We start from the raw sequence: 24112 nt of genomic DNA, 5'->3' as shown, positions 1-24112 counted from the left end.
GGGGAACCTGCAGCCTGGTGCTTCCTCTCACCCACTGCTCAGAGAGAAGCCACACTCCCAGGCACTCCCAGCAGGGACTCCCACCCCAGAGCAGCTCTGTCCCAGAGCTTCTAGGCAATGATGGAATTGATTTTCATTTAAATAGCCACCTGTGGCTGCTAATTATAGGCTTGGTCAGCCCAGTTCTAGAGACAGCAAGTTCCTTGAGGTCAGGGCCATGTCTTGTTCATTGGGCTCTGAAGTAGGACTGTTTCAGGCTGGAGCCTCCATACTGAATTGAACTGCTTTGTGTGTTTTGAACATAACCCTGTATGCCTCAGAGTCCTGTGATAAACCAGGAGAAATTCATAAATAGTGAATTTTTAATATGCTGTTAAGAAAGCATAACTCTTAAAAGCAAAAAAGCTAGTAAAAACAAATACATTAAAAAAATTGGCTTCCAGAGCTATCTAGCCTATTCCTTTGAACTCCCCTTTCATGTCTTTTAAGGGGAAATCTATACGGGAATAAGGGGCTGATGTTTTCAGTGACATTATTGACGCCTGTGGTGACGTGGGCTCCATCCTGGCTGGTGTATCAGGGCGCCAACTCAGTCACGTTTCCTGACACGTCCCCTAGATCGGTACTCTGATAGTCTCTAGAAAAAAAAATACTTAAAAGGTTCTCAAACACTCGCTTCTACCCTGAAACATCTGACCCATTTTAAGTCTTGCTCAGCTTGGGATCGCATAGTATTTAAGAGTCGAGCAGGATCTGAACGCCACCCCTGCTTGCTGTCTCCAACCACGAGGCTTCTGTTTCCCTATCTGTAAAACTGGACAGGCCTCACCCCATAGGCTTGTTCTAGGATCACAGATGAGACAGTGTTTGTAGAGGGCTTAACAAGTACCTCCCAGTAAGAACAAAGGCTGACGCTGTCTGCAGCCTTACTACGTGGCCAAAACTGGTCCACGGACGTTACTCAGATCAACTCATTTCATGCTCACAACAGCCTGTGAGGTCCGTTGCTACTGTCGCTCTGAGTTCATGTGTGAGGCACGACAAGGTAGACCTTCCCTGGATAGTTTGTGTCTTTAACCACTGTGATGTGCTAAACTGTCTCATAAATACGGAGGACTCAATAAATGCCATTTGTATTACTGTTTTTGGAATATGTCTTAAATGTCAACAGGGTCAAGTGACTTTGAACCCCCTGCCAGGTTACCTTTCATTCATGACAGCAGTTTGTTAGAGGAGGAAGGGACTTCATCTGACTAGAATAGTGCTATGGACAGAAGCCAAAGCTGGTGTCCCACCTGGGCTACAGTGGTGCAGGTGGTGGGGCCTCACTCACTGGTGTTCACTAGCTGCTCAGTGGCCATCAGGGGAAAGTCAGACAACTCTGCCCAGAGGAGGGTCTTACACAGCTAATCCAGAGTGTCCTCCTCACCAAGTCATCCTCAGGTCAAGGCAGAGCAATTGTGGAAGCTTCTCTGGATATGAGTCAGAAGTCTTGGGTCATCCTGTGAGGTAGGAGTCGTGATGCAGTCTTGCATTCTCCCGGGGAAGCCACCGCCTCACAGTAAGTGACCTCACTCCCTATGGTACTTGTTCCGATCCCTGAAGTTAACATCTTGGCTCATGGCCGTGCATATCAGTCCAAGTGTGTGCATGTGTATGCTTGGGAGGCAGAGCTGGATGAGCAAACCCTCAGTGGAAGGTCTTGATTTCGATAGATTGGATCTGGTCTGGTTCGCTAGTAAGTTAGAACCCAGCAAGTTCTAATAAGGCTGAGGTCATGGCATCTATCTGTAAAAGCCACCTGGTTTTATGCAGAGAGAATCTGTGTAATGACTATGGGAGGGAAGAAAGTGGCTAGATAGACAAGAACTGGCCAGGATAAGGGGTTCAGCATAAACCTAGCACCACTTTGCGGGGAAGATTTCACAGGGCATATTTGCTGAATAAAAAGACAGTGGCTTATGGCCTCAGAGGTAGAGTCTGAGCCAATGTTACAGCCAGAGTTCAAAATCTCAGCGAGAACCATTGTAATGCCCTGTAACAGCCCAGGGCAATAAAGCAAGAAAAGAGATTTCCTCTTTCCCTCTGTCCCCAACTTCTGTCTCGGGAACCCAGGTGGCAGGATCACCACCATTTGAAGTCCACAGTCCTGCAGCTCTTTGTTGGTTGTTTTGCTGGCACTCACCAGGAAGCGGAGTTCACCCTAGCGGAAGAGGTCCAGGCTGTCCAGCAGGCAGCTGTGCTCAAGACCTCTGGAGGATGCAGTCATTTGTTTACGCAGCTAAACCAAACACCACCTTGGGATGACAAGCTGCAGTAGCAGCAGGCTTCCTTTTTCAACTGTGACCTCTCTGTCCCTAATTCAAACACATTAAGTAACAGATACATTAAATCATGTGAGGTGGGAAATGATGTCTAATGGAGGCAGAGAAAGAAAGAAAAGCTCTCCTTTTCTAAAACTTTGAACATCAAAGGGGGCTATGCCCTGTGCTGGCCCTGTGGCATAAGCCGCCCACGTTTTGACTGAAACACCTGGGATGTGCCAGGGCTGAGGTCTTCAGGGAGCCCAGTACCCTGAGAGAGGTTGGCTTCGTAATCCTGCCTCTCCCGTCTTTAACTCCTGAGCCCTGACTGAGAACAAAGCGGCTGATGGATGCCAATGGAGGGCTCAAGTGGCCCTGCTGGTGTCAATGTAGACACCTGGGGTTCTTTTTGAAAAATGCCAATGGATGTGGGCAAACATCCCAGAATGAATTTTCTGGCAGATTTAAACAGTAACATTCAAGATTTATTTCCCCCTACATGGAAAAAGCCACAGGATAAAATAGCTTTGGGCTATTTGAGTTGGTTAGAATGTCGAATTAGAGGCCAAAGGCACTGCAATAAATTTTATTTTGGGCACTAGGCACCTCCAAACAGACATCTGAAATGACCACCCACAGAGAGGGAGGAAACCCGTCACCACTGGAAACAAAAGGACAGGAAACCCACAGTTGTTAAAAAATGTCTGTTTCTAAAATAAATTAAATGCAATAATGACACAAGTTGGAATACAAAGACTCACACTGGGGCAAAGCCAATAGGTAATGCTCACTGTCCAGTGGGGTCCAAGGTAAACCACACTTATGGGTCCCCATGCTCACCTGGCTGACAGCTGCCAGGCACCTTAGCACTCAAGGATCCTTGTCAATTCATTCCAACAACTCAGGGAGGTGGGTGCTATTAAGTTCAAAATATTTGATAAAACAGAGGTGGGCACTGACCTATCTGACCACATTCAGGTCACCAACACCCTCATCAGCCACACCAGTGAGTGTCACCTGAACTGCAAGCTGTATTATCACCCTCATTTTCCAGCCTGTGAAATAGCAGTGCTGTTCAGCCACATGTAACACCACACAGGTGCTAGAGATGGTGCCCTGTCACCTGTAGGATGAAGCTTTCCCAGGCTGTGGAAGCGGACCTCACGCACTCCTCCCAAGTGCCGCAGCCACATGTGGCACTTTGCTGTGCTTTGCCTTCTGCCTGAAAATTGCCTTGCTGCCTCTCTTAGCTGGCACAGGAAATCTTTAAGGCAGTGTTAATGGGTGTCTACTTTATGCTGCTGGGCGCTACTCAGGTAAGTTGGGAAACCAAAAAGATAAATAAGACAGTTTCAGCCTTCGAGGGTTTCAGGTTATGAAAGTGGGGAAGCCTATGAACAAACAGTGCTCAGGGCCTCCTGCAGAGGGAATGGTGCAAGAAAGAAGGCCTGAAAAGCAGGAGCTGAGGCCCAAGCCAGGAGGACGAATAAGTGAAAGGCTTAGCTGTGCCAGGCAGGGGTCTGGGCCAGTCTCATGTAACAGGGATGCCTGGAAGGGCTGCCCTTCCCCTTCACCATAAGGAGGAGTCACCCAGAGGGACTTCTATCCTTTGCATACCACTACTGTGGTATTGTTTAATGACACGTTTGTCTCTTTCAGTAGGATGTGAGCATCTAGGAGGCAGGGATTCATAGCCTGTGTTCAGATGTAGGTAGTTTAATACAGGCAAATGCATGAATGACTCCAATTTTTTTTTTTTTGGTTGGCTACTTATCTAGTTATTTCCTAACAGAAAAGAGCCAATCGTGATTGTGGCTATTATCCTAAATATTACAAAATAATCGCTTCTTTCATTGGACTCACTGTCTAATTGATCCAAACTACACTTACTGAGTACCCTGTTAATGTGGCCTGCATGGTACGGGGGAAGAACTTCCTTATCAGAGTCAGACAGATCTGGATTGGCATTCTGGATCTCCTATTTACCTGTTGTGGGTGCATCAGGCAGTCAACCTCTTTAAGGCTTTTAAAAAAATTCTATATAATGACATCAACCATACCTGTGGGGCAGGTAGGTAGGAGGGTTACACGAGACAATACGAGAAAGGGGTCAAATGTGGTGGCTTCACAGTAGGTTGAATAAAAGTCCCTTCCACCTACCATGACCCCACCAATTCTCTAACTGCACCTTCCTTGCTAAGGCCAGTTCTATGTTTCTGAGAGACTGAAGAAGTCTCAAATAAGGTCATTTTTTTTTTTTTGAGACAGAGTCTCACCATGTCACCCTTGGTACAGTGCCATGGAGTCACAGCTCACAGCAACCTCAAACTGTTGGGCTTAAGCGATTCTCTTACTTTAGCCCCCCAAGTAGCTGGGACTACAGGCGCCTGCCACAACACCCAGCTACTTTTGTTGTTTTGTTTGGCAGACCCAGGCTGGGTTTGAACCCGCCATCTCTGGGGTATGTAGCAGGCACCCTAACCACTGAGCTACAGGTGCTGAGCCTCACATAAGGTCATTGTGTGTAAGTTGCTTAGGATCTGGTTCATAGCCCTTGAAATGATACTGTTTTCATGGCATAGGGTTCTGTGCTCTTCGTAATTTTCCCTGGGTTCTTATCAGCCTCTCAATGATTATCTGGAGTCAGTAAATTAACAAAGGGAGGCAATAGGACAGACAATCCACAAATTCTAAACACCTGACTCTAAAGTGCATTACATGGTCGGCAGCTTATCTTCCTTCCAAGTCTATTTTCTCTTAATCTAGCATAAAAAATACATCCCTGAGTACAGCCTGGTGGGGTGATGGTAGCTTGTGGCCAGAAGCATGCAAGGTACAGAGGAAAAATAGTCCAAAAAATTCAGCTACTGCTAATTAATCAATAAGATCATTGCCATGTAGATAATAAAATTATGCTCCTATATTGACTATGGACAGTGGGGGAGAAAAAAGTTCATAAAGGCACTTTTTTTCTAGGCTTAGAGAAAGCTGGTTGTTACTTATACAATTTTATGCCTTAATTAGAGGTATTTTCATATTAAAGTTTGGCTGACTTTGGCTTCCTGATGTGAAATTCGAGATTGGCAATTCAAATATACTCTAAAGTTAAAATACACTGTGAACTTTAAAGATCATCTGAGCCAGACCTAATCTTTTCTAAATAAAAACGACCTAAGGGGAAGGGTGTGCATGTTTATTTTAGCTAAACTGTAATCATAGGAATACTTGATTAATTTTTCTAGTTGTGTTTTTCTCCAGAAGCAAAATATAAGTGAAGAAAGACTCATACGCATGTACCGTGTTTCCCTGAAAATAAGACCTACCCCCCAAATAAGCCCTAGCAGGATTTCTATGCATTTGTTAAATATAAGCCCTATCCCAATAATAAAACTAGTGATGGGCGTGGCTATGCAATGTATCTGCATAGCCATGCCCTGTATTTCAGCGTGGAGCAGTAAGGAAGACTGGAATACCTTCTATCTGCCACAGCTCCTTTCTGCCATTCGCACTGGTACTAGTGCACGTGTGGTAACTGCTGTCACAGGCATCCTATTGCGCATGTGTGAACGGCTAGGGGTAAGGAGTTCACGCATCACTAGCATCAGCCCCACCAACAAGGTCGGCTCCCCCTGTCAGGTTCCAGAAGATGACTTAACTGTATTTGAATAAATGTAGAGTGTCATATTATACTTAATAAAAATAACACATTCCCTGAAAATAAGCCCTAGTGTGTCTTCTTGAGAAAAAATAAATATAAGACAGTATCTTATCTTTGGGAAACACAGTATATGCCTCATCATATGTAATGTAAATGTAGACACGTAAGGAAATGAGGACTCAGTAGAGGAGAGGGGGTTAGAAGGTCTGTGGAAACCGGTCTCTCCCATGTCAGAGGTGAGGGTCCCAGATTGTCCCTTTTCTGAGTCTACCGCCCACCTTCTAACCAGGGGACTTTTCTTTCTTCCTGTTCTCTCTCCCCCAGCCAAGAGCAGGAGATCAGAAGAAGGACAGAACACAGTTTGGGATGAATGAGATTATTGATGCCCTTATTGAGGAGGTGGCCTGAGGATGAGAAAAGTTCCAGAGCCACTAGGACCTCATCCACAAAAGTGCCAGAATAGCGACGGAGGGGCCTTCCAGAGTGGTCTGACACTGCTGATGCTGTGCCAATTCACTGAGCCTGATATGAACAGCAGCTTTACAGTCCCTGGAAAGTGTTTGCCCAAGGTATCCATATTTGAGAAAAAGGTACACTTGGTCCATGGGTTTTGGGGTAGACATCCATGTGGTCCATACAACCGCTGTCACATACTGTGCTTCCACCATGAGCCCAGCACTCACATTTCATCACAGCCACCCAGAAAGGCAGGCACTGTCACCTCCACCTGGCCTGCAAGGAGCCACGCCCAGCTAATCATGATGTGGGTGTGCTAAGTGCCCCACCACTTGTCTCATTTTGTCTTCAACAACAACCCTAACCCCAGGTCCACTGTAATATTATTTGGATTTTTACATATTAAAAAAATACAGGCTTGAAGGGGAAAAGTGACTTTCTCAGAGTGACAGAGCTGATAAGAAGTAGAGATCTTGATCTATTTGTCTTCACAGGACAGGTGAGAAGGTCCCACAAGCAGTAGCATCAGTCAGTGCATCCAAGTGACCAGACAGGCAGATTCAGTAGGATGGGCCCTTCTAGTAACTGAACCTACTGAATTGCTCCCATCTCTCAGAATGACAAAGCCTCAAAGATTTACTCTTTGTTCTCAGAGCTTCTGTTATTCTTCAGTATTGCAATTTAGTTCCACATTGACCTGGTAGACATAATTTTCATTTTTAAGAACTGTTTTTGCTTCATTTTCCTTAAATGATTTTGTTTTCCATTTTGGAATAGGCAGGGAAGAAGCCATGGATTCTGGCCATGGAGGAAACTCTCAAACCTTTAGAACAAGTCCTGTTATTGAAAGAGAGAAGCCCAGGCCACCTTAAACGTCCAGGAGAAGCCACACGCTGGCTTGCCTGTCCTGGAGAGAGCTTTAGGCCGTCAGCGCAGTTTCCATGCTCTAAGATGGCACAATTCTCAAGATTCCTCCAGACTTCTCAAAACACAAGAACAAAAGTAGAAAAACCCAGGTTGAAGGGTCATGTCTGTAACCTTAGCATTCTGGGAGGCTGAGGTGAGGCAGGTGTTTCGTCTGAGCTCAGGCGTTCAAGACCAGCCCAAACATGAGCGAGACCTGTCTACCAAAAATAGAAACAACTAGCCAGGTGTTGTGGCCGGTGGTGCCTATAGTCTCAGCCACCCTGGAGGTTGATGCAAGAGAATTGCTTGAGCTCCAGAGTTTGAGGTTGCTGTGAGCCCTGATGATGCCACAGCCCTCTAGGCAGGGCAACAGAATGACACTGTCTCAAAGGAAAAAAAATAATCCAAGAGGCATTGCAGTGATTTCTTTCTTTCTCACTCACACTTCCCCGCTACCATCTCTTCCTTTCAGTTCATTACTCCCCTACTCCCAAGGGCAGGAAGATCAGAACTGCCTCATCATTCCCAGTAGGCTTCTGCCACATTAAAACCCCTCTTAGGGATCCCTGTGCTACAGTGATCTTTGCTTAGAGACCCTTGGAAGCTGGGGTGGCTGAGGCTGGATATGATTAGCAGCTTCCTGTTCCCAAAGAAGGAGAAGAGGCCTGATTTACAAGAACTAATGCCATTCCTCATCCTAAGCAGTATTTCTTTGTGTTTTATTAAAAAGTTAATATTTATTTTTGCAGCTTTTGGCTGGGGCTGGGTTTGAAACCTCCACCTCTGGCATATGGGACTGGCACCCTACTCCTTTGAGCCACAGACATGGCCAGAAAGTTAATATTTATTTATTTTTTGAGATAGCGTCTCACCAAGTCTCACTCAGTAGAGAGCAGTGGCGTCACTGCTCACAGCAACCTGAAACTTTTGGGATTAAATGATTCTCGTGCCTCTGCCTCCCAAGTAGTTGGGACTACAGGTGCCCTCCATGATGCCCAACTATTTTTTGTTGCAGTTGTCATTGTTGTTTAGCTGGCCCGGGCCGGGTTCAAACCCTCCAGCCTCAGTGTATGTGGTTGGCTCTGTACCACTGTGCTACAGGCACCGAGCCATAAAAAGTTAACATTTATTAAGTGTTTATTGTATGTCAATGTCTTGCATACATTAGCTCATTTAATTCTCACAAAAAACCTATCAGGTAACTACCATTAATATCCCCATTTTGAAGAGTAGAAACAGAGGCACAAATAGTAGGGATTTGAACCTGGGTACTCTGGGCCCAGAGATAGAATTCTTAGCCATTTAGGCAATTAACATGTATTAAGTATATATTGGGTGTCTGGGGCTCCATTAAGCACAAGCTATATGGGAAAAAATAATCCTTCAACAAAAAAGACTTTTATGACATCATACAAATGTCAAGTCAAACAAAAGACAAGTATTAGTCTTTACAAGACTTCATGAAAACATCGTGAAAGCCACTGAACTCCATTCTGCAAGATTAAAGGAACAGAGTGGCCTCTCCTCCATTCACACCCTGTGTGGGGCCTGCCTATGTTGTGACAACACTGACTGGGAGGAGGGGCTGTGGGCTGAGCAGGAGAAGACCCCATGAGAGGAGGCGATGTCAAGTGAGTGAGATCCCACAAGTATAATGGGCCTCTTCCCTGGGAATTCTCAATCAGTCCATCTGGGCTAATGCCCAGGAATCTGTTCTATAGAAAGCACTGAAGGTCATTCTTGTCTTCAGAACTTGGAATCACTTGGCAATTACCTGAACTTCACTGTTGCTGCCGCCAGGACTGGCACTTTCTGAAAGGCCACTTGGAGAGTCTTTTGGAAGTTCCAGAGAGGGAGGGTCACACACTCTGTTGAAATTCTGGTGGTGCTTGGGCAGCAGAGAGTCCGCAAGACAGCCCAATGACACACAGAGCCAGGCTCTTTCTCCCTAGTTATCCTCAGGACCTCCGAGTCTAGGATGGGCAGGTGCTCAGCCTACTTCTCTCTCCTATTGCTCAGAGCACCCTCCACCTTCTAATGGCTCTAGATGGCTTGGGGCCTACACCTGGCCCACAGATGAGTGTGGTCAGCCCTGAGATGGAGATATTCCCTGAGGATATTGGGATGAAAATTTGAAAATGACTCAGATGTGCTCCCTGAAGCTGAGTAATTATAGTCCAGCAGTTCAGCCAGAGATGGCACTACCTAACTCTGATCTAACTTGGACAGGAGTCTAAGAGAGATGTGGAGAGAGGGCCATCAAACACGGAGGAGTGAAGGGCTAACCCTATGTAGAAACAGAAGTGACATTCGAAAGCTGAGTCTCAGATGAGCAGGAGTTGTTCAGCAGATGGGGAGATGGATGGGCTTCCTAGGCTCTGGTGGACATATACTTTTCCACCTTGTGTTTCTTCTTTGGGGAAATACCCTCCCCCACTTTGCAATAATCCTGCTCATAGCGATGCCACGTCTCTCCTCCCCCCTCCCCCATGGTGGACAGATGGCCCTAGCCTCTCAAGCAGAGAGCACATCCCCTGAGAGCCTCAGGGAGGGGTACAGGGGCCAGGCCCATAGGGGAACTCGCTGGGAGTATTGCTTCTGCTATGGGAAAGCCACTCCCTCTTTCTGAAGAATTTTTGGTGCACAGAGGACCACTGGGACTGGGAATAGCTGAGGCACCACCAATGGGGAGGGCCTGGCCGAGGGTGAAGCTGGGCAGGGAACGTGGAAGTGTGAGCTAGAGGACACAGGGTCTCGTGGGGCATTCAGCTCCTAGACCCCCAAACTTCAAGCTTATGCCAGCCAATGAATTCTCTTTTTGTTTAAGCAAGAAAAGCTTGTGACCAAAAGAGCCCTAATAAATGGGCAGAGAAAAAAGCATTTGCAGAGGGTGGAATCTGGGAGTCATGGGAAGCCTGTGGGTGAGAAAGGGCCACTGTGGCCGAGCCCAGAATGGGCAGTCGGCTCTGGGCAGGTGGGGCGGGGGAGATTTGGAAGGGACTTGTGCTCTTTGGGAATTGAGTCATTAAGATATTAAGTGTGAGACAGATGCAAACAGATGTGTGTGATTGGAATGGAACTCTGGTGTCAGGGTGGAAGAATGCCTGAGCCAAAAGAGGCTGGACCTGGGGTCCAGGGAGGAAGCCCCCAGAACTGGTTGGTGCTGAGATGACAAGGCCTCTGGTCCTCAGAAAGCCTGGAAACCAAGAGGCAGTGTTGAGAGGAATTGAGGAGGCAGAGGAATCAGAGCTCAGCAAGAGCGCTCTGAAGGGCAGGCTCCGAATTCAGCACGTCCTATTCAACACCCAATCCAGCATTCTATTTTCTACTCCTAACAGCTGTGGCCTGGGATCTTACTTAACTTCTGTAAGCCTTGGCTTCTGCATCTGTAAAGTGGCAGTGATAGTGGTGCACACTTCACAGGGCTGTGGGGGTTGAAGGCAGCTAACGTATGTGTAAGCACCTAGCACAGCGTTTGGCACAAAGCAACACGCAGTAAATGACAGCTGTTGTGTGGAGGGTGCAGAAGAAAGAACATTTAGGATGTCCCTAAAATCCCTAGCTTTGAGAATTTGGGCAAAAGCTGATGACATTTAGCAGGATAGGAAAGGCAGGAGGAGCATAGGTTTTATGGGGAGGGAAAACATAAATTTGATTTTTGGACGTGTTGAATCTGATGTGTTTGTAGAACCTGAGAGCAGTAGTGTCCTGAGAGCAAGCAGTGGGACCTTGGAACTCAAAGTTCAGTGTACACACACTGGCCACTGATGGTCATTGAAGCAGTGGCTGACCGGAGAGGGTTAAGGACAGACATGGGTGCTTTCGGGACTACAAGCAGGGAGGAAACAGCCAAGGAGGAGTCAAGGAATGACTGGCAGGCAGGAGACGTGAAGAGTGGATGGCTTTACATGTGGCTAAGCTGTCAGAGGACTGGATCTATTCTACGGTTATGAGAAATTCTTGTTTCTTTAGCAAGGAAAATGAAAGCTTACACCCAAGACCACTTGACTTGCTAAAGGCTCTCACCCATGGGCTGTTTTCAAGGGCCCACCACGGCCCTCAGGTAGCTTGCTTCCTCTTACCTCCAGGTAACGGTTAACCAGGCGTAGGGTGCGATCTGTGACGTTAAATATGTCCCTCCAGTCGAAGTTGACCATGTCATCATCCCGGCTCTCTCGAGGACCGGTATAGAGGAAGTTTAAAATGGCTTCGGCAGTGATACCTTCTTCACCAAGCTGCCTATTCAAAAAGTCTTTTACTGCTGAGTTTCCCAGCGTGTCCTTGGGAAGAAGAAATACAGTCATAGCTTAGAAACTCCGTAGGATTTTTTGGTCTTGTTCTTAAGGTATTTTAATTTTTAATGGTGAGGGGTAGAGACTCTATTGTCTTCCTAAAATGCTAGTGGGTTTCCTTCCTCTGGAAGATGTGCCTATCTATATCTCATTTCCCCAATACATGAGTCTTTAGAACAGAGGAAAGACCTGTATGGGGCAGGAGAGAGAAGCTTAGAAAAAGGTATGCGGGAAGCCTTCTTTTTCTTATGGATTTTTGTGTTTTCTTTTCATTATTCCTGCTATCTAGGATTCTTCAAATGGCTTTATGAAGTTGGAAATGAGACCAGAGAACGACCAACCATCTTTGCAGTTATAGAGCTGCCCCCCTGGGAGATGCCCATTTGAATCTGAGGCCCTGGCTCGGCGCCTATAGCTCAACCGGCTAAGGCGCCAGCCACGTACACCTAAGGTGGCAGGTTCGAATCCCCAGCCTGAACCCGCCAAACAACAATGACGGCTGCAACCAAAAAATAGCCAGGCGTTGTGGCGGGCGCCTGTGGTCCCAGCTACTTGGGAGGTGGAGGCAGGAGACTCGCTTGAGCCCAGGAGTTGGAGGTTGCTGTGAGCTGTAATGCCACGGCACTCTACCCAGGAGGACAGCTTGAGGCTCTGTCTCAAAAAAAAAAAAAAAAAAGAATCTGAGGCTCTCACGTGAATTCATAAAAGCAAGAACCTCCAGGAAGCCACTGGTCCTGGAGACCCCTTGCAGCCCCCACCTAGGATTCAGGAAACAGAAATCCCCCCAAAGTCAGTACTTCCATTTGGTAATAGCTTCTGGAACTAGGGCCTTTGGACCCGGCTTATTATGATCTAACTCCAGTGGTGGTTAGCTTTTTCACCAGGAAACAAATGGAACTTTCCTAGCACTTCTCCTCCCCTCCCTTCCCCGCCCTCTAACCCGTCCTTACTCTGATCATGGTCATCTGTGTGCTCTTGTCAAAGAAGTACCATATCTGGGGCCCGATTTCTTCCCAGGCTTTGAGCAACTTCCTAGCCCGTTCCAGCTCCTCGAAAGTTGAGTTGGCCTAAAACCAGACAGAGACAGATACAAGAACAGGGGCAAAAAAGTGAGAGGGAACCTCTGGTTACATCTTTCCTCCCCTCGTCCCTTCATGTTAGGGAAAGGCTTTTCAAGGAAGCGTTTTTATTTTCTCAGTCTGCTGACCTTTCCCAGAACAGTCTGCCATTTCCCAGTCTCCTGGATGGAGAACACCTCATTTCTCAGTGTCTCAGAGGTACATGTAATATTAATGATGTTATTGTCTCAGAAACTCATTAACCCTAGTTCTGAGCTGCCTATGAAGAAATGCTCTTCCTCCCTTCCTCCCTATCTTTGCCTGTTCCTGGTAGCCAGGCTTCAGAGAATTGCAAACCCTTCCATTAGGGATATAATTCAAGCAGTGGGACAGAAAACCTCATTGTAGGCTGCAGTAGAGAGGGAGGGCCCGGGCAGGGGCACTGGAGCAAAGCATTCCAATGATGACTGTGGATGGGGGAGGAAACCCGAGAGTCCACTTAGCAAAGCACAACATGAGACTTGCTGCCAGGAGGGCACATTAAAAAATATACATGCGCGCACACACACAGCATTCTTCTGGGAGGTCCAAGGTCCAAGGGCAAGACCAGCTGGGATCTTACATTTTTCAGTATCCTTCGCGCCCCAGGGGAATCGGGAGTAAAGAGGATTTTTCCCATCACCAAAGGCTTTGCTGCCCTCCAGGCTATTTTGGTTAAAGGGTTTGACTCCAGGCTGTGGATCAAGGCGTTACAAAAGGATGCTGCCAGGAGAGAAGGGAGAGATTTTATAGAAACTTCCCGTTGCTAGTAACTAAACATAGTCATTAGTGTATCCACATCACATGTCTCATTCAACTCCGTGCTGGAGGATTTGAAGAATAACCTCAATTAATAGGCTGGACCCCACCAATAACAAGCTCATCATTAGCAACAAAATGCCACAGTTCCTCTAAATAACGGCCTCATCAGAGAAACAAAGGACAGGGCTTGCCCTGTGGTTTATTCTGCTTTGGAAGAAGAAGGCTAAGAAGTCTGTTTGTGATTATTGCAAGGAACAGAGGCCATTCTCAGATGAAAGAGACGGACAGGCCAAGCAAGGCCCCCCTCCAATCCCAGTTTGAGCCTCAGAATTTCCCTTCACTGAGCTGCTTAACTTCTCAGGGGCAACTACTTTTGGTGTGTCCCTTGCTGCCTCTTTTAACTAGAGGGTCACACAGTTGCATTCCCCCCCCCCCATCCTCCTTTACCTCACAGGAGTCCCCCTAAATAGTGACAGGTAGGCAAGATCACTTGCGAGAGACTTGCTGTTTGGAACACAACTCCGTACCACACACAGGTTTTCACTGCACTGTTTGTAAAAACATCCTGCTGCTGTGTTTACTGCCAGGGCCTCCCGACCTGGGCCTCGCTTGCCACACTGGGTTGCTTCCTCATTTGTCATTCTTCTCTTCCTCTAGGACTTAACCCTAGTTCAGTTACATCAGTGGGAAGTGTCCCCTCTGTTCCCTTTCCAAGTGGGCCTCAGATCTTGCACTGCTCACGTCCGGAATTCTTTATGAACCCTGCCCCCTTTCTACATGAGGAAGTGGACTTTCTGGGATAAATTTCTTTGTCCCCAGGCCACTCATAGACCAAGGATTGGTTTTACTCAGAAGTGTTAAACCATCAGCTAACCACATCACAGGCTAGTTTGCATTCAGGATTCAGAAAACTTACTTGTTCTTTTGTCATAAGAATAGACAGGGTCCTTCCTTGCAGAGTCAATCCCCAGGAAGACCTTGTAGTTATTGTCTTCATACCAGTTGAAGGAGAAGACCCGGGAGCCGCCTCCCTCTGGGTATCCGCACAGGAGGTCCGAGAGGATGCTTGCCAGCTGTGTGAAGGTCTCTGGGCCGCCTTTCTGCATGAGGGGTCTGGTCACCCACAGCAAGTCTTGAACACTTGGCCGGCGGATAAACTAGGGCAAGGCAAAGGCGTTGGGTTATTTTAAGGCAGCCAAGAACCATAATCTACTGTGAAGACAGAGTTCCACAATCTGGGGAGTCTTCTGTAACTATGTTTGACATCAACATTTAAAAGAAAACATCCATATTCTCAATGATCTTTCATCCAGCCATGAAAAAGAAAACAACAACACCTATTGCCATCTACTCAGAAAGGAGGAGACTAGCATGAGCCTGAAAGAAAATCGAAGCGTCAACTCCCAAATACTTTCATGTTGCCTCTGTTCTCCGGTACCCCTTATTGGATTTCTTTGGAAATGTGTTCTCAGGGAAATGCAGAGAATATTTTTCAGCAAATCAGTTCTGTTATCCTTCCAAGATGAGGGATCCTGGGAAAAAATTGGGAAATCATGGGGAAATGGCTCTATTCTAGAAAGAAAAGGTCAGAATACATTTCTCTGGCCAAATAGTTTATTTTTATTTTTTAAAATGATGACATATTCATTCATTTAATTATTTTTATTTTTTTGCCCTCAGTAGAGTGCTGTGGCATCATAACTCACAGCAACCTCAAACGCCTGGGTTTCAGTGATTCTTTTGCCTCAGCCTCCCAAGTAGCTGGGACTATAGGTGCCTGCCACAATGCCTGGCTATTTTTAGAGACAAGGTCTCATTCTGGCTCAGGCTGGTCTAGAACCTGTGAGCTCAGGCAATCCACCCACCTCGACCTCCCAAGTGTTGGGATTACAGACGTGAGTCACTGTGCCTGGCCCTGGCCAAATAGTTTAGAATTTAATTCCTCATATTTGGAATATTATCCTCTTACTAGCTTAGTTTCACCAAATGTGAATTCTTCCATTTTCCTGAAATGTGTGGTTTATGGTTTCTGTGTGTGCTCACATTTGCACGTGTGTGTGTATGTTTAAACACTAGCACATACAGAAGAGAGGAAGTCTCCATTATTGGAAAAACATGTTTTAAGTTCTGTGCCATCTCAGAGGCTGGTGGCCTTCTCCTGTCCATGTGGGTGCCCATGCCATCTGCTGGCCTCACCCTTTCGAGGTAGATCAGTAATGCCAAGAACTCAGGGGAGGGCTGCTGGAGTTGCCAGCATCTTGGCTCCTAGAATGCCATTTGGCTTTGCTTTAGGGGAAAATGCAAAATAAAAATAATGCTGCTTTTATTCCCCGAACACACCTTATTATTCACTTTCAAAAGCACTTGAGAATTTATAAAACCATCAGAATTCAATCAAGTGAGACTGAAAAGAGTTCTCCCACCGCGATAAGCAATGTTTACCTGTCATGCCTCTCTTTGTCCACATGCCAACACTTGCCCTCTGAAACTGACAAGCGCTAGGTAGAATCCACACCATGAGTCATGCCTGTAATCATAGTCTACACTTCAATAAAAAAGTCAGAATCCCAAATTGCTTCAACAACAGCGGGTCTGATGACAGTCCTGTAAGGGGTTATTACCATTCTTACGTTGCTCATTTAGTGAAAGCACTCAGAAATGAAGAGGCTGTTCCAGGATCAGGTGGTCTAGTATCCACTGATACAAACTGGGCCCTCTGCTTCAACCTCGTTCCCAAATGATTAGACTTGCTATCTAGACAGTCAAGCAATTTCTGGAACTCCCACTCAGAACGAGGAGTGTTAATATGCTTTGGAGAGTTTTTTACATTCTCCATCAACTTCAACTTTATTATACTGATAGGAATTTTTTAAATGCTATGAAGAAAAGAATGTTAAACAGAGACTCCCACGGCAGCAGGTGGTCATCAGTACAATGGGCCTTCTCTGACTTCCCTGAATAGCAGTGCACATACGCTGCCAAGGTCAGCTTCGTTTTATAAAGATAGATTCCAATCATGCAATTTCCTAGGATGGTTGAGCCCAAGACGGCTGGGAATAGTGAAGGGGAAAAAAGCGGGGGGGAAATTATGTTTCACCTCTTGCCTCCCATTCACAATACTCATCACACCTGAAGAGAATTGCTTTTTTTTCTTTTAACCTCTCTCTTTCCTATTGGAGGAGTGAGTGACCACCTCTACCAATTCATTATTATATTCCCAGCACCTCTCTTCTATTGAGTGTAGGAAATTGATTTATATATGGGAAAAGACTTAAGGAACCAGATGCTAATTAAAACAGGTGCAACTTTTACAAAATGACAGAAAAACTCAATTATTTTCTTTATAATGAAATGAATCAACGTAGATAAAGCATGTCGAGCAGTGCCTTTAAGCACTATAGAGGTGTATGCTGTTATCATCCGAGCTGTATACAGTAGAACCTCTGTAAGTTGACCACCCATGGGACTATTGCAAACTAGTCAACACATGGAGGTGGTCAATATAAGGAATGAGGCCTTCTGTACTGATATGTACCTGTGGTGCATGTCCAGTCTATGAAAATTAGGTCAATTTAAGGAGGTCGGCAGTGTAGGGAGGTGGTCAGCTATGGAGGTTCTACTGTATTTATGTGGACTTTAAGACCTCAGTGTTATAAAGACTTAGATTTAATGATAAGTCCTCTGTAAGTTCCACACCAGGTTAGCTGCTTATTTTCAGTAGCATTTCTTCCTTAGTGTGACATCAGAAGGCTGGTTCCTTTCTTTTTGACTCTTGCCCATGAGCAAAGGTAATTTGGGATAGGAACAGATGTTTTAAAATCACTACACAGAAAAGTCGAATGTGTTCCTCCTTGAACAAGCTTGAGATGCAATTACACTAGTATTTGACATAGTAAGCATGGTAAATGGTGGAAAGACATAACAAAATTATAATCACTACCGTCAGGCTACTCACCTCTTGAATTCTCGGTGACATGTCGGATAATATTCTTCCCCAGGACCTCAGATCAATACCTTTAGAACTGCTGTCAAGGAGTGTAGGAAGCTGAAATGGATTGGAAAAAGATATTTAAAATATACATATATGTTTGTAGTTATACACACATGGAGACACATTCTGATGTCCTGTATGCTTGAAAACATCCCCTTGCTTCTTTCTGGTGGCAGAACCTTTTCTGCAAGGTTGCTTTCAGAAACAAAGTTATTTAACTGAGAAAATCAAAGGCTCTATCTTCAAGTCACCCTGCTAAGTTTGTCAATCACAGATTCATGGTTATGTTAAATACACCAAAGTGATCCCAACTGCTGGTGTAGTGACACAAAGCAAGACTTCTGGAGGGAGAAAAACAAAGCACAGCACGGACTGTGAAGAGGGCTGTGAACCCGGAGTGCCCATCAGGTCCCCGCGGAGCTTTGTGACATTACCGAGCTGCCACATCCTTGTTCACATCATTTTCTTTCTGTGTCTCTTTCAGACAGGTTGTGCCTCTTCTTCTATTCCATGCTACTCTCACCTGGGAAATTTGGCTCCTCACATCACCTCTGTTTTAAGGGTGTAGCTGGCAGGAGTCAGAGAGATGTTCCCTTGTAGAATCTCCTGTTCACATCAGTGTTCTGATAACCCAGCCCCATGCAACAGCTCAGAACTGTCCATGCCTGTTCCACCTAGGTAGGGAACGTGGGAGCCTGCAAGTTAGCTGCTTCCAACCCCAGAGCCTGATGGGAACACTTTCCTTTCTGGAAACCAAGTTCAACTCCTGCTTAACTTCATTCTCCATGTTTCAAAGCTGATTGAATCACTAATCAAGATCAGTAAGGGTCTTTTAGGACAGAGCTCTAAGTTTTAAGACAGTAGTTTCCCAACTCCAGCATGCCTCTTGAGCAGGTCTAGAATGAGTCCTGGGCATCTGCATTTTATCAAGCTTGCAGGATAAGCCTCAGCTCTTCAACAGAGAGGTAGTCCTAAATGACCAATGGAAGGCTTTGTTATGTGTGAGAGATGTTGTCTTAAATGACCAATGAAAGGCTTTGTTACATGTGAGCAATGCAAAGCAACTGGGAAGGATTTCCAGAGGACAGCACAGCAGAGCTACCATGGAAACCATCCCACTGAGAAGTGTTTTCCCTCTTTAACCAGAGCACTGGGCCTATGCATTGTCTTGCCAGGACTTCTTTTAAACACTTTGGAAATTGTGTCACTGTACATTGGCAAAGCTCTGTACTTCCTGCTTTTCCCATGGGAGGGTGGGACTGAGCAGGGCGGGCAGGAAGGGAGGAAGCAAGTAGGTGAAAACGTGCCAAGGGCAAGTCACCCCGAATTTGGCTGGCCTCCTGCTGACCACCTCACCAAAATTAGGGGTGAAAAGGGACCCAAAGGATATATCATGTGTAAGATGCCACGTGTGGATTTTGACTGTGATCGGAACAAACCTGCTATAACAATTGGGGGGAAGGGGACAGGGACCGGGTATTAGATAATATTAAGGAATTAATTACTTTTGTTGGGTGTGATCACAGCCTTGTGATTGTGTTAAAACATAGAAGTGCTTTTGTGTTAGAGACACACAGAGAAGTATAGAAGGTGAAATGATATGTTATCTGTGGTTTGCTTCAAAAAACTTTAGGAAACAAGAGTGGAGAATGTTCAAACAAGAACAGCCAAACACCAGTAATAATTGATGGTAGGTGATGCATTCATGGGAGTTCATGATATTATTCACTCTACTTTTATACTCATTTCTATAATAAAAAGTTTTAATAACAAAAAAGATTGTGTGTGTGCAAAAACAAATAAATTGCTGAATGAATAGATACTAAGAAATACTCTCCCTATCGTTTGCTTTTCTTCCCCAGTAGGACTGCCATTGCTCGCTTCTCTCCTGGAATATTTCATCCAAATAGTCTTCTGGCTGGTCCCCAGGCCTCTAGGCCCCTCCTTTCCAATGCATCTTCCTCACTGGGGCCTGAGTTGCCAGTCAGTCTAGTCCAATCACACCACTGCTGCTGCTCAAACATCTTCCCTGGCTCCCTACTGTCTCCAGAGAAGGCCAGCATCAGTCCTGGACACCCCGGCCTCTCCTGTGCTGGAGTGTGGCTCCCTCTCTAGCCTTCTTCCCTGTGTCTCTCTGCCACACCTGGCTTCTTCCCACCTCCCTCACATGCCCCTGGCTCTGTGCTCCATTTCCCCCAAGTCTTCTCTGTCTGGCAAACTTCTGCTCATCCCTCAAGCCTCATTTCTAGCACAACCACCTATGTGAAAGATGGTTGTCCCCCAAGGAGACGCAGATGTTCCTTTTTCTATGCCTTTTGCCTACCCTTGCCCTGTTAGGTTCTCTTAAGTCGCCATATTCATTTCCTTCTGGACATGCCTCACCATGGTTAATTACTCTGTTGTTTTCTTGTCCTCTGTCTCTCTTGTTAGACTCTCAGCCTCATGTAAGGCAGAGATTGTATCTGTGTGCTCCACACACGGTAGACTCTTGGTAGTCAGTGAATGAATGAATGAATGTTCTTTCTACAACAATAAGAGATTGCTCATAATTGTTTATATACCTGATACTCCACAGGCTCTGGAGTTACTCTGATCTCAAGATGCCACCCCATGTCAGGTGAAGATATTGGAAAGTACCTGTCTCCATTCCCATTTCTATGTGTATATCTGTGTCTATAGAGATGTATATTTTTTAAGCTTCTTAATTTTACTTTGGAAATTATTTGGCTTTGAGCAACTCATTGACTGAATGCTCTGCTACGATTTCTCAGCAATCATTGTGATTACCTCAGAATGTTTTTAAAGTGAGAAAACTTGAACTGCAAACTGATGTTTGAATCTCATAGTCACGTAAACTCCATGAAACAAAACCAACTTTGCCATCAGCTAATGGATGCAAATGAGAATTAAGTTCTGTGGCATATTTCCGGTCACCAAACTTCAAATATCACCAAACTTCAAAATAAAGACCAAAAAACACTTCTAATATTAAACATTGAAATAAATGTGAGCTCTATGTACATTTAAGAAACAATAAATATAAATAAGATAATTGTTTACCCAGTTCAGGATCGTGGGTGGTCAGAGCCTCTCTGGCAGCTCAGGCAACAAGGGAGGCCCCCCAGACTGGAAGCCATTCATCTCAGGGCCTGCTCACTCACACAGCCATGCTCACCCGCGCAGCAACCATGTAGACACACCAAGTCACTAAGGCTCACGTCTTTGGGATGTGGGAGGAAACCTGAGTAAAACCCACAAGCACCTGGGGAAAGTGCCACGCTAACTGTGGCCCTGGACAGGAATCAATTTCTTTCCCCATCAATGTTATAACAAAACCACATGGAACAAAATGACAGTATTCTGGGATCTGCTACTCTAAATTTAAGAAAGACGTTGAATAACATTTCCTTCCTTAGATGTTCAATTTTATGTTCATTAATTATAATTTCAAGTCTTTTTCTTTGTATTTTGGAGCCCACATTTTTCACCTTCATGTCTCAAATATTTTTATAGGCTTCTGCAAAGCTTGTGGCCCTTAGACACAATGAATGTGACTTTGGATCCTAATAGATAAAACAACCCACCCACCCCAGACCACCTCACCTTCACTCCACCCCGACTGGCCAGAGTCAACTCAGTGAAACCACCTCACCTTCTCCAGAAAACCTTCTCCCCCATCACCATGCTAGTCCTGTCCTCTTTACCCACAGCCTAGGTGCCCCTGCTAGCTGCTCCTAGAATCCTCTGTGTATTTATTTATCACTTTATTGTGGCTATTTTTTTTTTTTTGAGACAGAGTTTAACTCTATTTCCCTGGGTAGAGTACTGTGGCATCATCATAGCTCATAGCAACCTCAATCTCTTGGATTCAAGACAGCCTCTGCCTCAGCCTCTTGAGTAGCTGAGACTATGGGCCTCTTGAGTGCCCATGACTATGCCCAGCTAGTTTTTCTATTTTTAATAGAGATAAGGTTTTGCTCTTGGTCAGGCTGACCTGGAACTCCTGAGCTCAAGCAATCTCCCTGCCTTGGCCTCCCAGAGTGCTGGGATTACAGGCATGAGCCACTATGCCTGACTGTGCTATTAGTTTGTAGTTATCTGTACTCTGTAAACTCATTAAACATAGAGACAAGCTTAATTTTATTTTTACATCTTCAGGGCATGATACACAGTAGGTGCTCCATAGATGTGTGTTATAACAATTAATGACCAAATAAACTATAATCTAGTAGAAAAGAGATAACAGTCCATTGCAGTTTTGGGTTCCCCAAGAGACCCCTCTACCTAACCGCATAACAGTGACTTACAGGGAGGGAACAGTTAGTTCCACCTGGGGACTGGGAGGGTGACACTTGAGTAGATGTTTGTAAAGAGAAAGGCTGATGATTCCAAGGGTGAGGGTGGTTGGAAGGGGAGGGCCAGGAATTTCAGTTGGAGGGAGGTACGTGAGGAGAGTCAGCAGGCCAGAGTGACTAGAAAGATAGCCAGATAAGAACAGGGCCAGGAATTTGGGGGAGGGCGAATAGGAGAAATAACAGTTCAAGATGCATTTTTCTGTCTGGTCAATATTTTCTTTTTGGGGGGCAGGGGCTGGGTTGGAAGCCACCACCTCCGGCATATGGGGCCAGTGCCCTACCCTTTTGAGCCACAGGCGCCGCCCATCAACATTTTCTTTTTCAATCTTGTTAATAATCTAATAATATTCATCAATCAAACATTTACTAAGCTGAAGCTGTGTGCATGGGCATAGAGCGGTCATTCCCTTTCTTGCTCTTTGCAGTGAAGATGGTGGAGCGTGCGGGCCTTGTATTCACACTTTGTCTTCACACCTCTGAGCAGTGCCTGGACCCTAGGGAGCTGTCTGTGTGTACCTGTTCACAACTGTGTGGCTGAGGTTGCCATAAATTATAAAATATCTTTCCCAAGGCTCTCCTCTCCCCTTGGTTCCCTCACTGACTCTTCAAATTCACATGAATTGTTCGTACCAAAAGAACTGGAAGAAGACTGTACATTTATTTGTTAGGAAATGTGAAAACATTTCTGGAAAAAAGGTCACAGATTAAAATGGCAAGTGTCATCTCACACACATACACACACACACTCTCACACACCAGTGCCTTCCTATACCCAGCAAGTTGTCACATTTCCCAAGTAACAAATAACCCTTCCATGTCATGGCTGGTCTCAGCACTGCCAACCCAAGTTCAAGGTCTAATTATACCTCTCAAGGAAGCCTGGACATACAAATAGGGCTATGGATGGGGTATGTCTCTATGAACTGAGGTTGGTCTGAGGGGTCCCTAGGTTTTGTCATCTATATTTAAGAAATTAACATAGGTCCTAGCCAATAGCAAAGAAGATGTTGGCTCTAAGAAGCCTCTGTTCTCAGGAATCAAAAACATGTCCCAACTTTGGGACTGTGTAATATTTTTTCTTTCTCCTTTGCAGAATAAAGCATATCTTCTTAAAAATCATGTTTGAGCCGCGTTTGCTGATGCTTTGGATCCAATGGGTTAATCAATAGAGGCCACTAAGCTTTACAGTACATGAAACGTCTTACGAGTTGAAGTTTTGTTTCTTGACTTTCTGTGATTCAAAGAGGACACTCTGGAAGCAGCATTAATTTGTAAGTTGAGGATATACCTAGCACAAAGGTGAGTATGTTAAAAGTGTCTTTACGGGGAAGACATGGCTTCTGGAAGCCAGTGGAAGGTTCGGAAATGAAGGATGAGCTGCAGTCTTGAAAGAACCCAGAGCCGAGGTGAAAAGCAGCAGAAGAGGTGGTCAGACAGTGCTGGGCTGAGCCACAGGAAACCCACATTTATCCGGGAGGGAAGTTGTTGCTAGGCAACTGGGAGAATGTGGATTTGAAGCATATTTGTTGCAACCTGACAGTTGTTAAGCATCAGATGAAAAGAGAGGAAACCAGCTTCAGTGATGAGGGGGCAACTAGGAGGGGACACCCTGCGTGCTAGGAAATGCGTCATGAGTGGAGAATTCAGACTCAGTCACTGGGTGGGGGTAGGGGTGGAGGGGGGACATGCCAAACTGTCTCTACCAGGAGGTCACAGAGACGTGCTGTCTCCCAGGACTGGAGGGAGCTGAGTGTCTGAGCTTGGGGGTGGGCTCTAGGGTATGTGAACAGACAAGTTACGGGACTCTGGCTTACCAGAAACGAGGCCTTTTTCTCTCTGCCTAGTATCTGTGGTTAATGAAAGCAAAACTGAGCTTGGAATCTAGGGGCAGTCAAAAGGTCACTCCTTGAGTCAGCCCTCCTCCTAGTCTGAGGGTCTAAGGAAGCAGGATATGAGGGAGCAAAGGGGCCCTGAAAAATGGTTGTGCTCCTCTTCTGGAAAGAGCAAAACTTTTTGTTTCAAACTATTTTTCCATCTCTTCCCTAATGTGAGTTTCACTGCAGTGGGGAGGCTGAGATCCTCTATAAATGACAGCCAGTCAGGTGCAGAGACAGCTCCCTTTCTCTTGGGCACCAGGACATGCCCGTTGCCCCCTGGTGGGGATGCTGCCCAGGCCGCTGGGCCTTTTACCCTTGGGTCCTCACTCAGCGAGATGCTGATTACTTCAAAAAGAGAGTTGCGGCAGAGTCTGTGGTTATATTGAGAACTCTTAGAAAAGGATGCCTATTAATG

The 24112-nt window shown here is 45.7% G+C and overlaps 1 protein-coding gene across 1 annotated transcript in view; it reads right to left on the bottom strand.

Annotated features, from left to right (window-relative positions):
* Positions 1–24112, bottom strand: part of ABCA4 (ATP binding cassette subfamily A member 4) — a 126490-nt gene that overhangs the window by 77499 nt on the left and 24879 nt on the right. Inside the window, exons 7-11 of the mRNA XM_003784271.3 lie at positions 17430–17519; positions 14391–14631; positions 13296–13435; positions 12566–12682; positions 11406–11603 (exon numbers count right to left, since the gene is read on the bottom strand). Of these exons, the coding sequence (XP_003784319.2) occupies positions 11406–11603; positions 12566–12682; positions 13296–13435; positions 14391–14631; positions 17430–17519 (786 nt within the window). The remainder of the gene's footprint in view (positions 1–11405; positions 11604–12565; positions 12683–13295; positions 13436–14390; positions 14632–17429; positions 17520–24112) is intronic.

This window comes from Otolemur garnettii, unplaced genomic scaffold, assembly GCF_000181295.1.
Source record: "Otolemur garnettii isolate 467f Iridium unplaced genomic scaffold, OtoGar3 scaffold00010, whole genome shotgun sequence".
NCBI lineage: Eukaryota > Metazoa > Chordata > Mammalia > Primates > Galagidae > Otolemur > Otolemur garnettii.
This window is presented reverse-complemented; position numbering and strand designations above follow the sequence as displayed.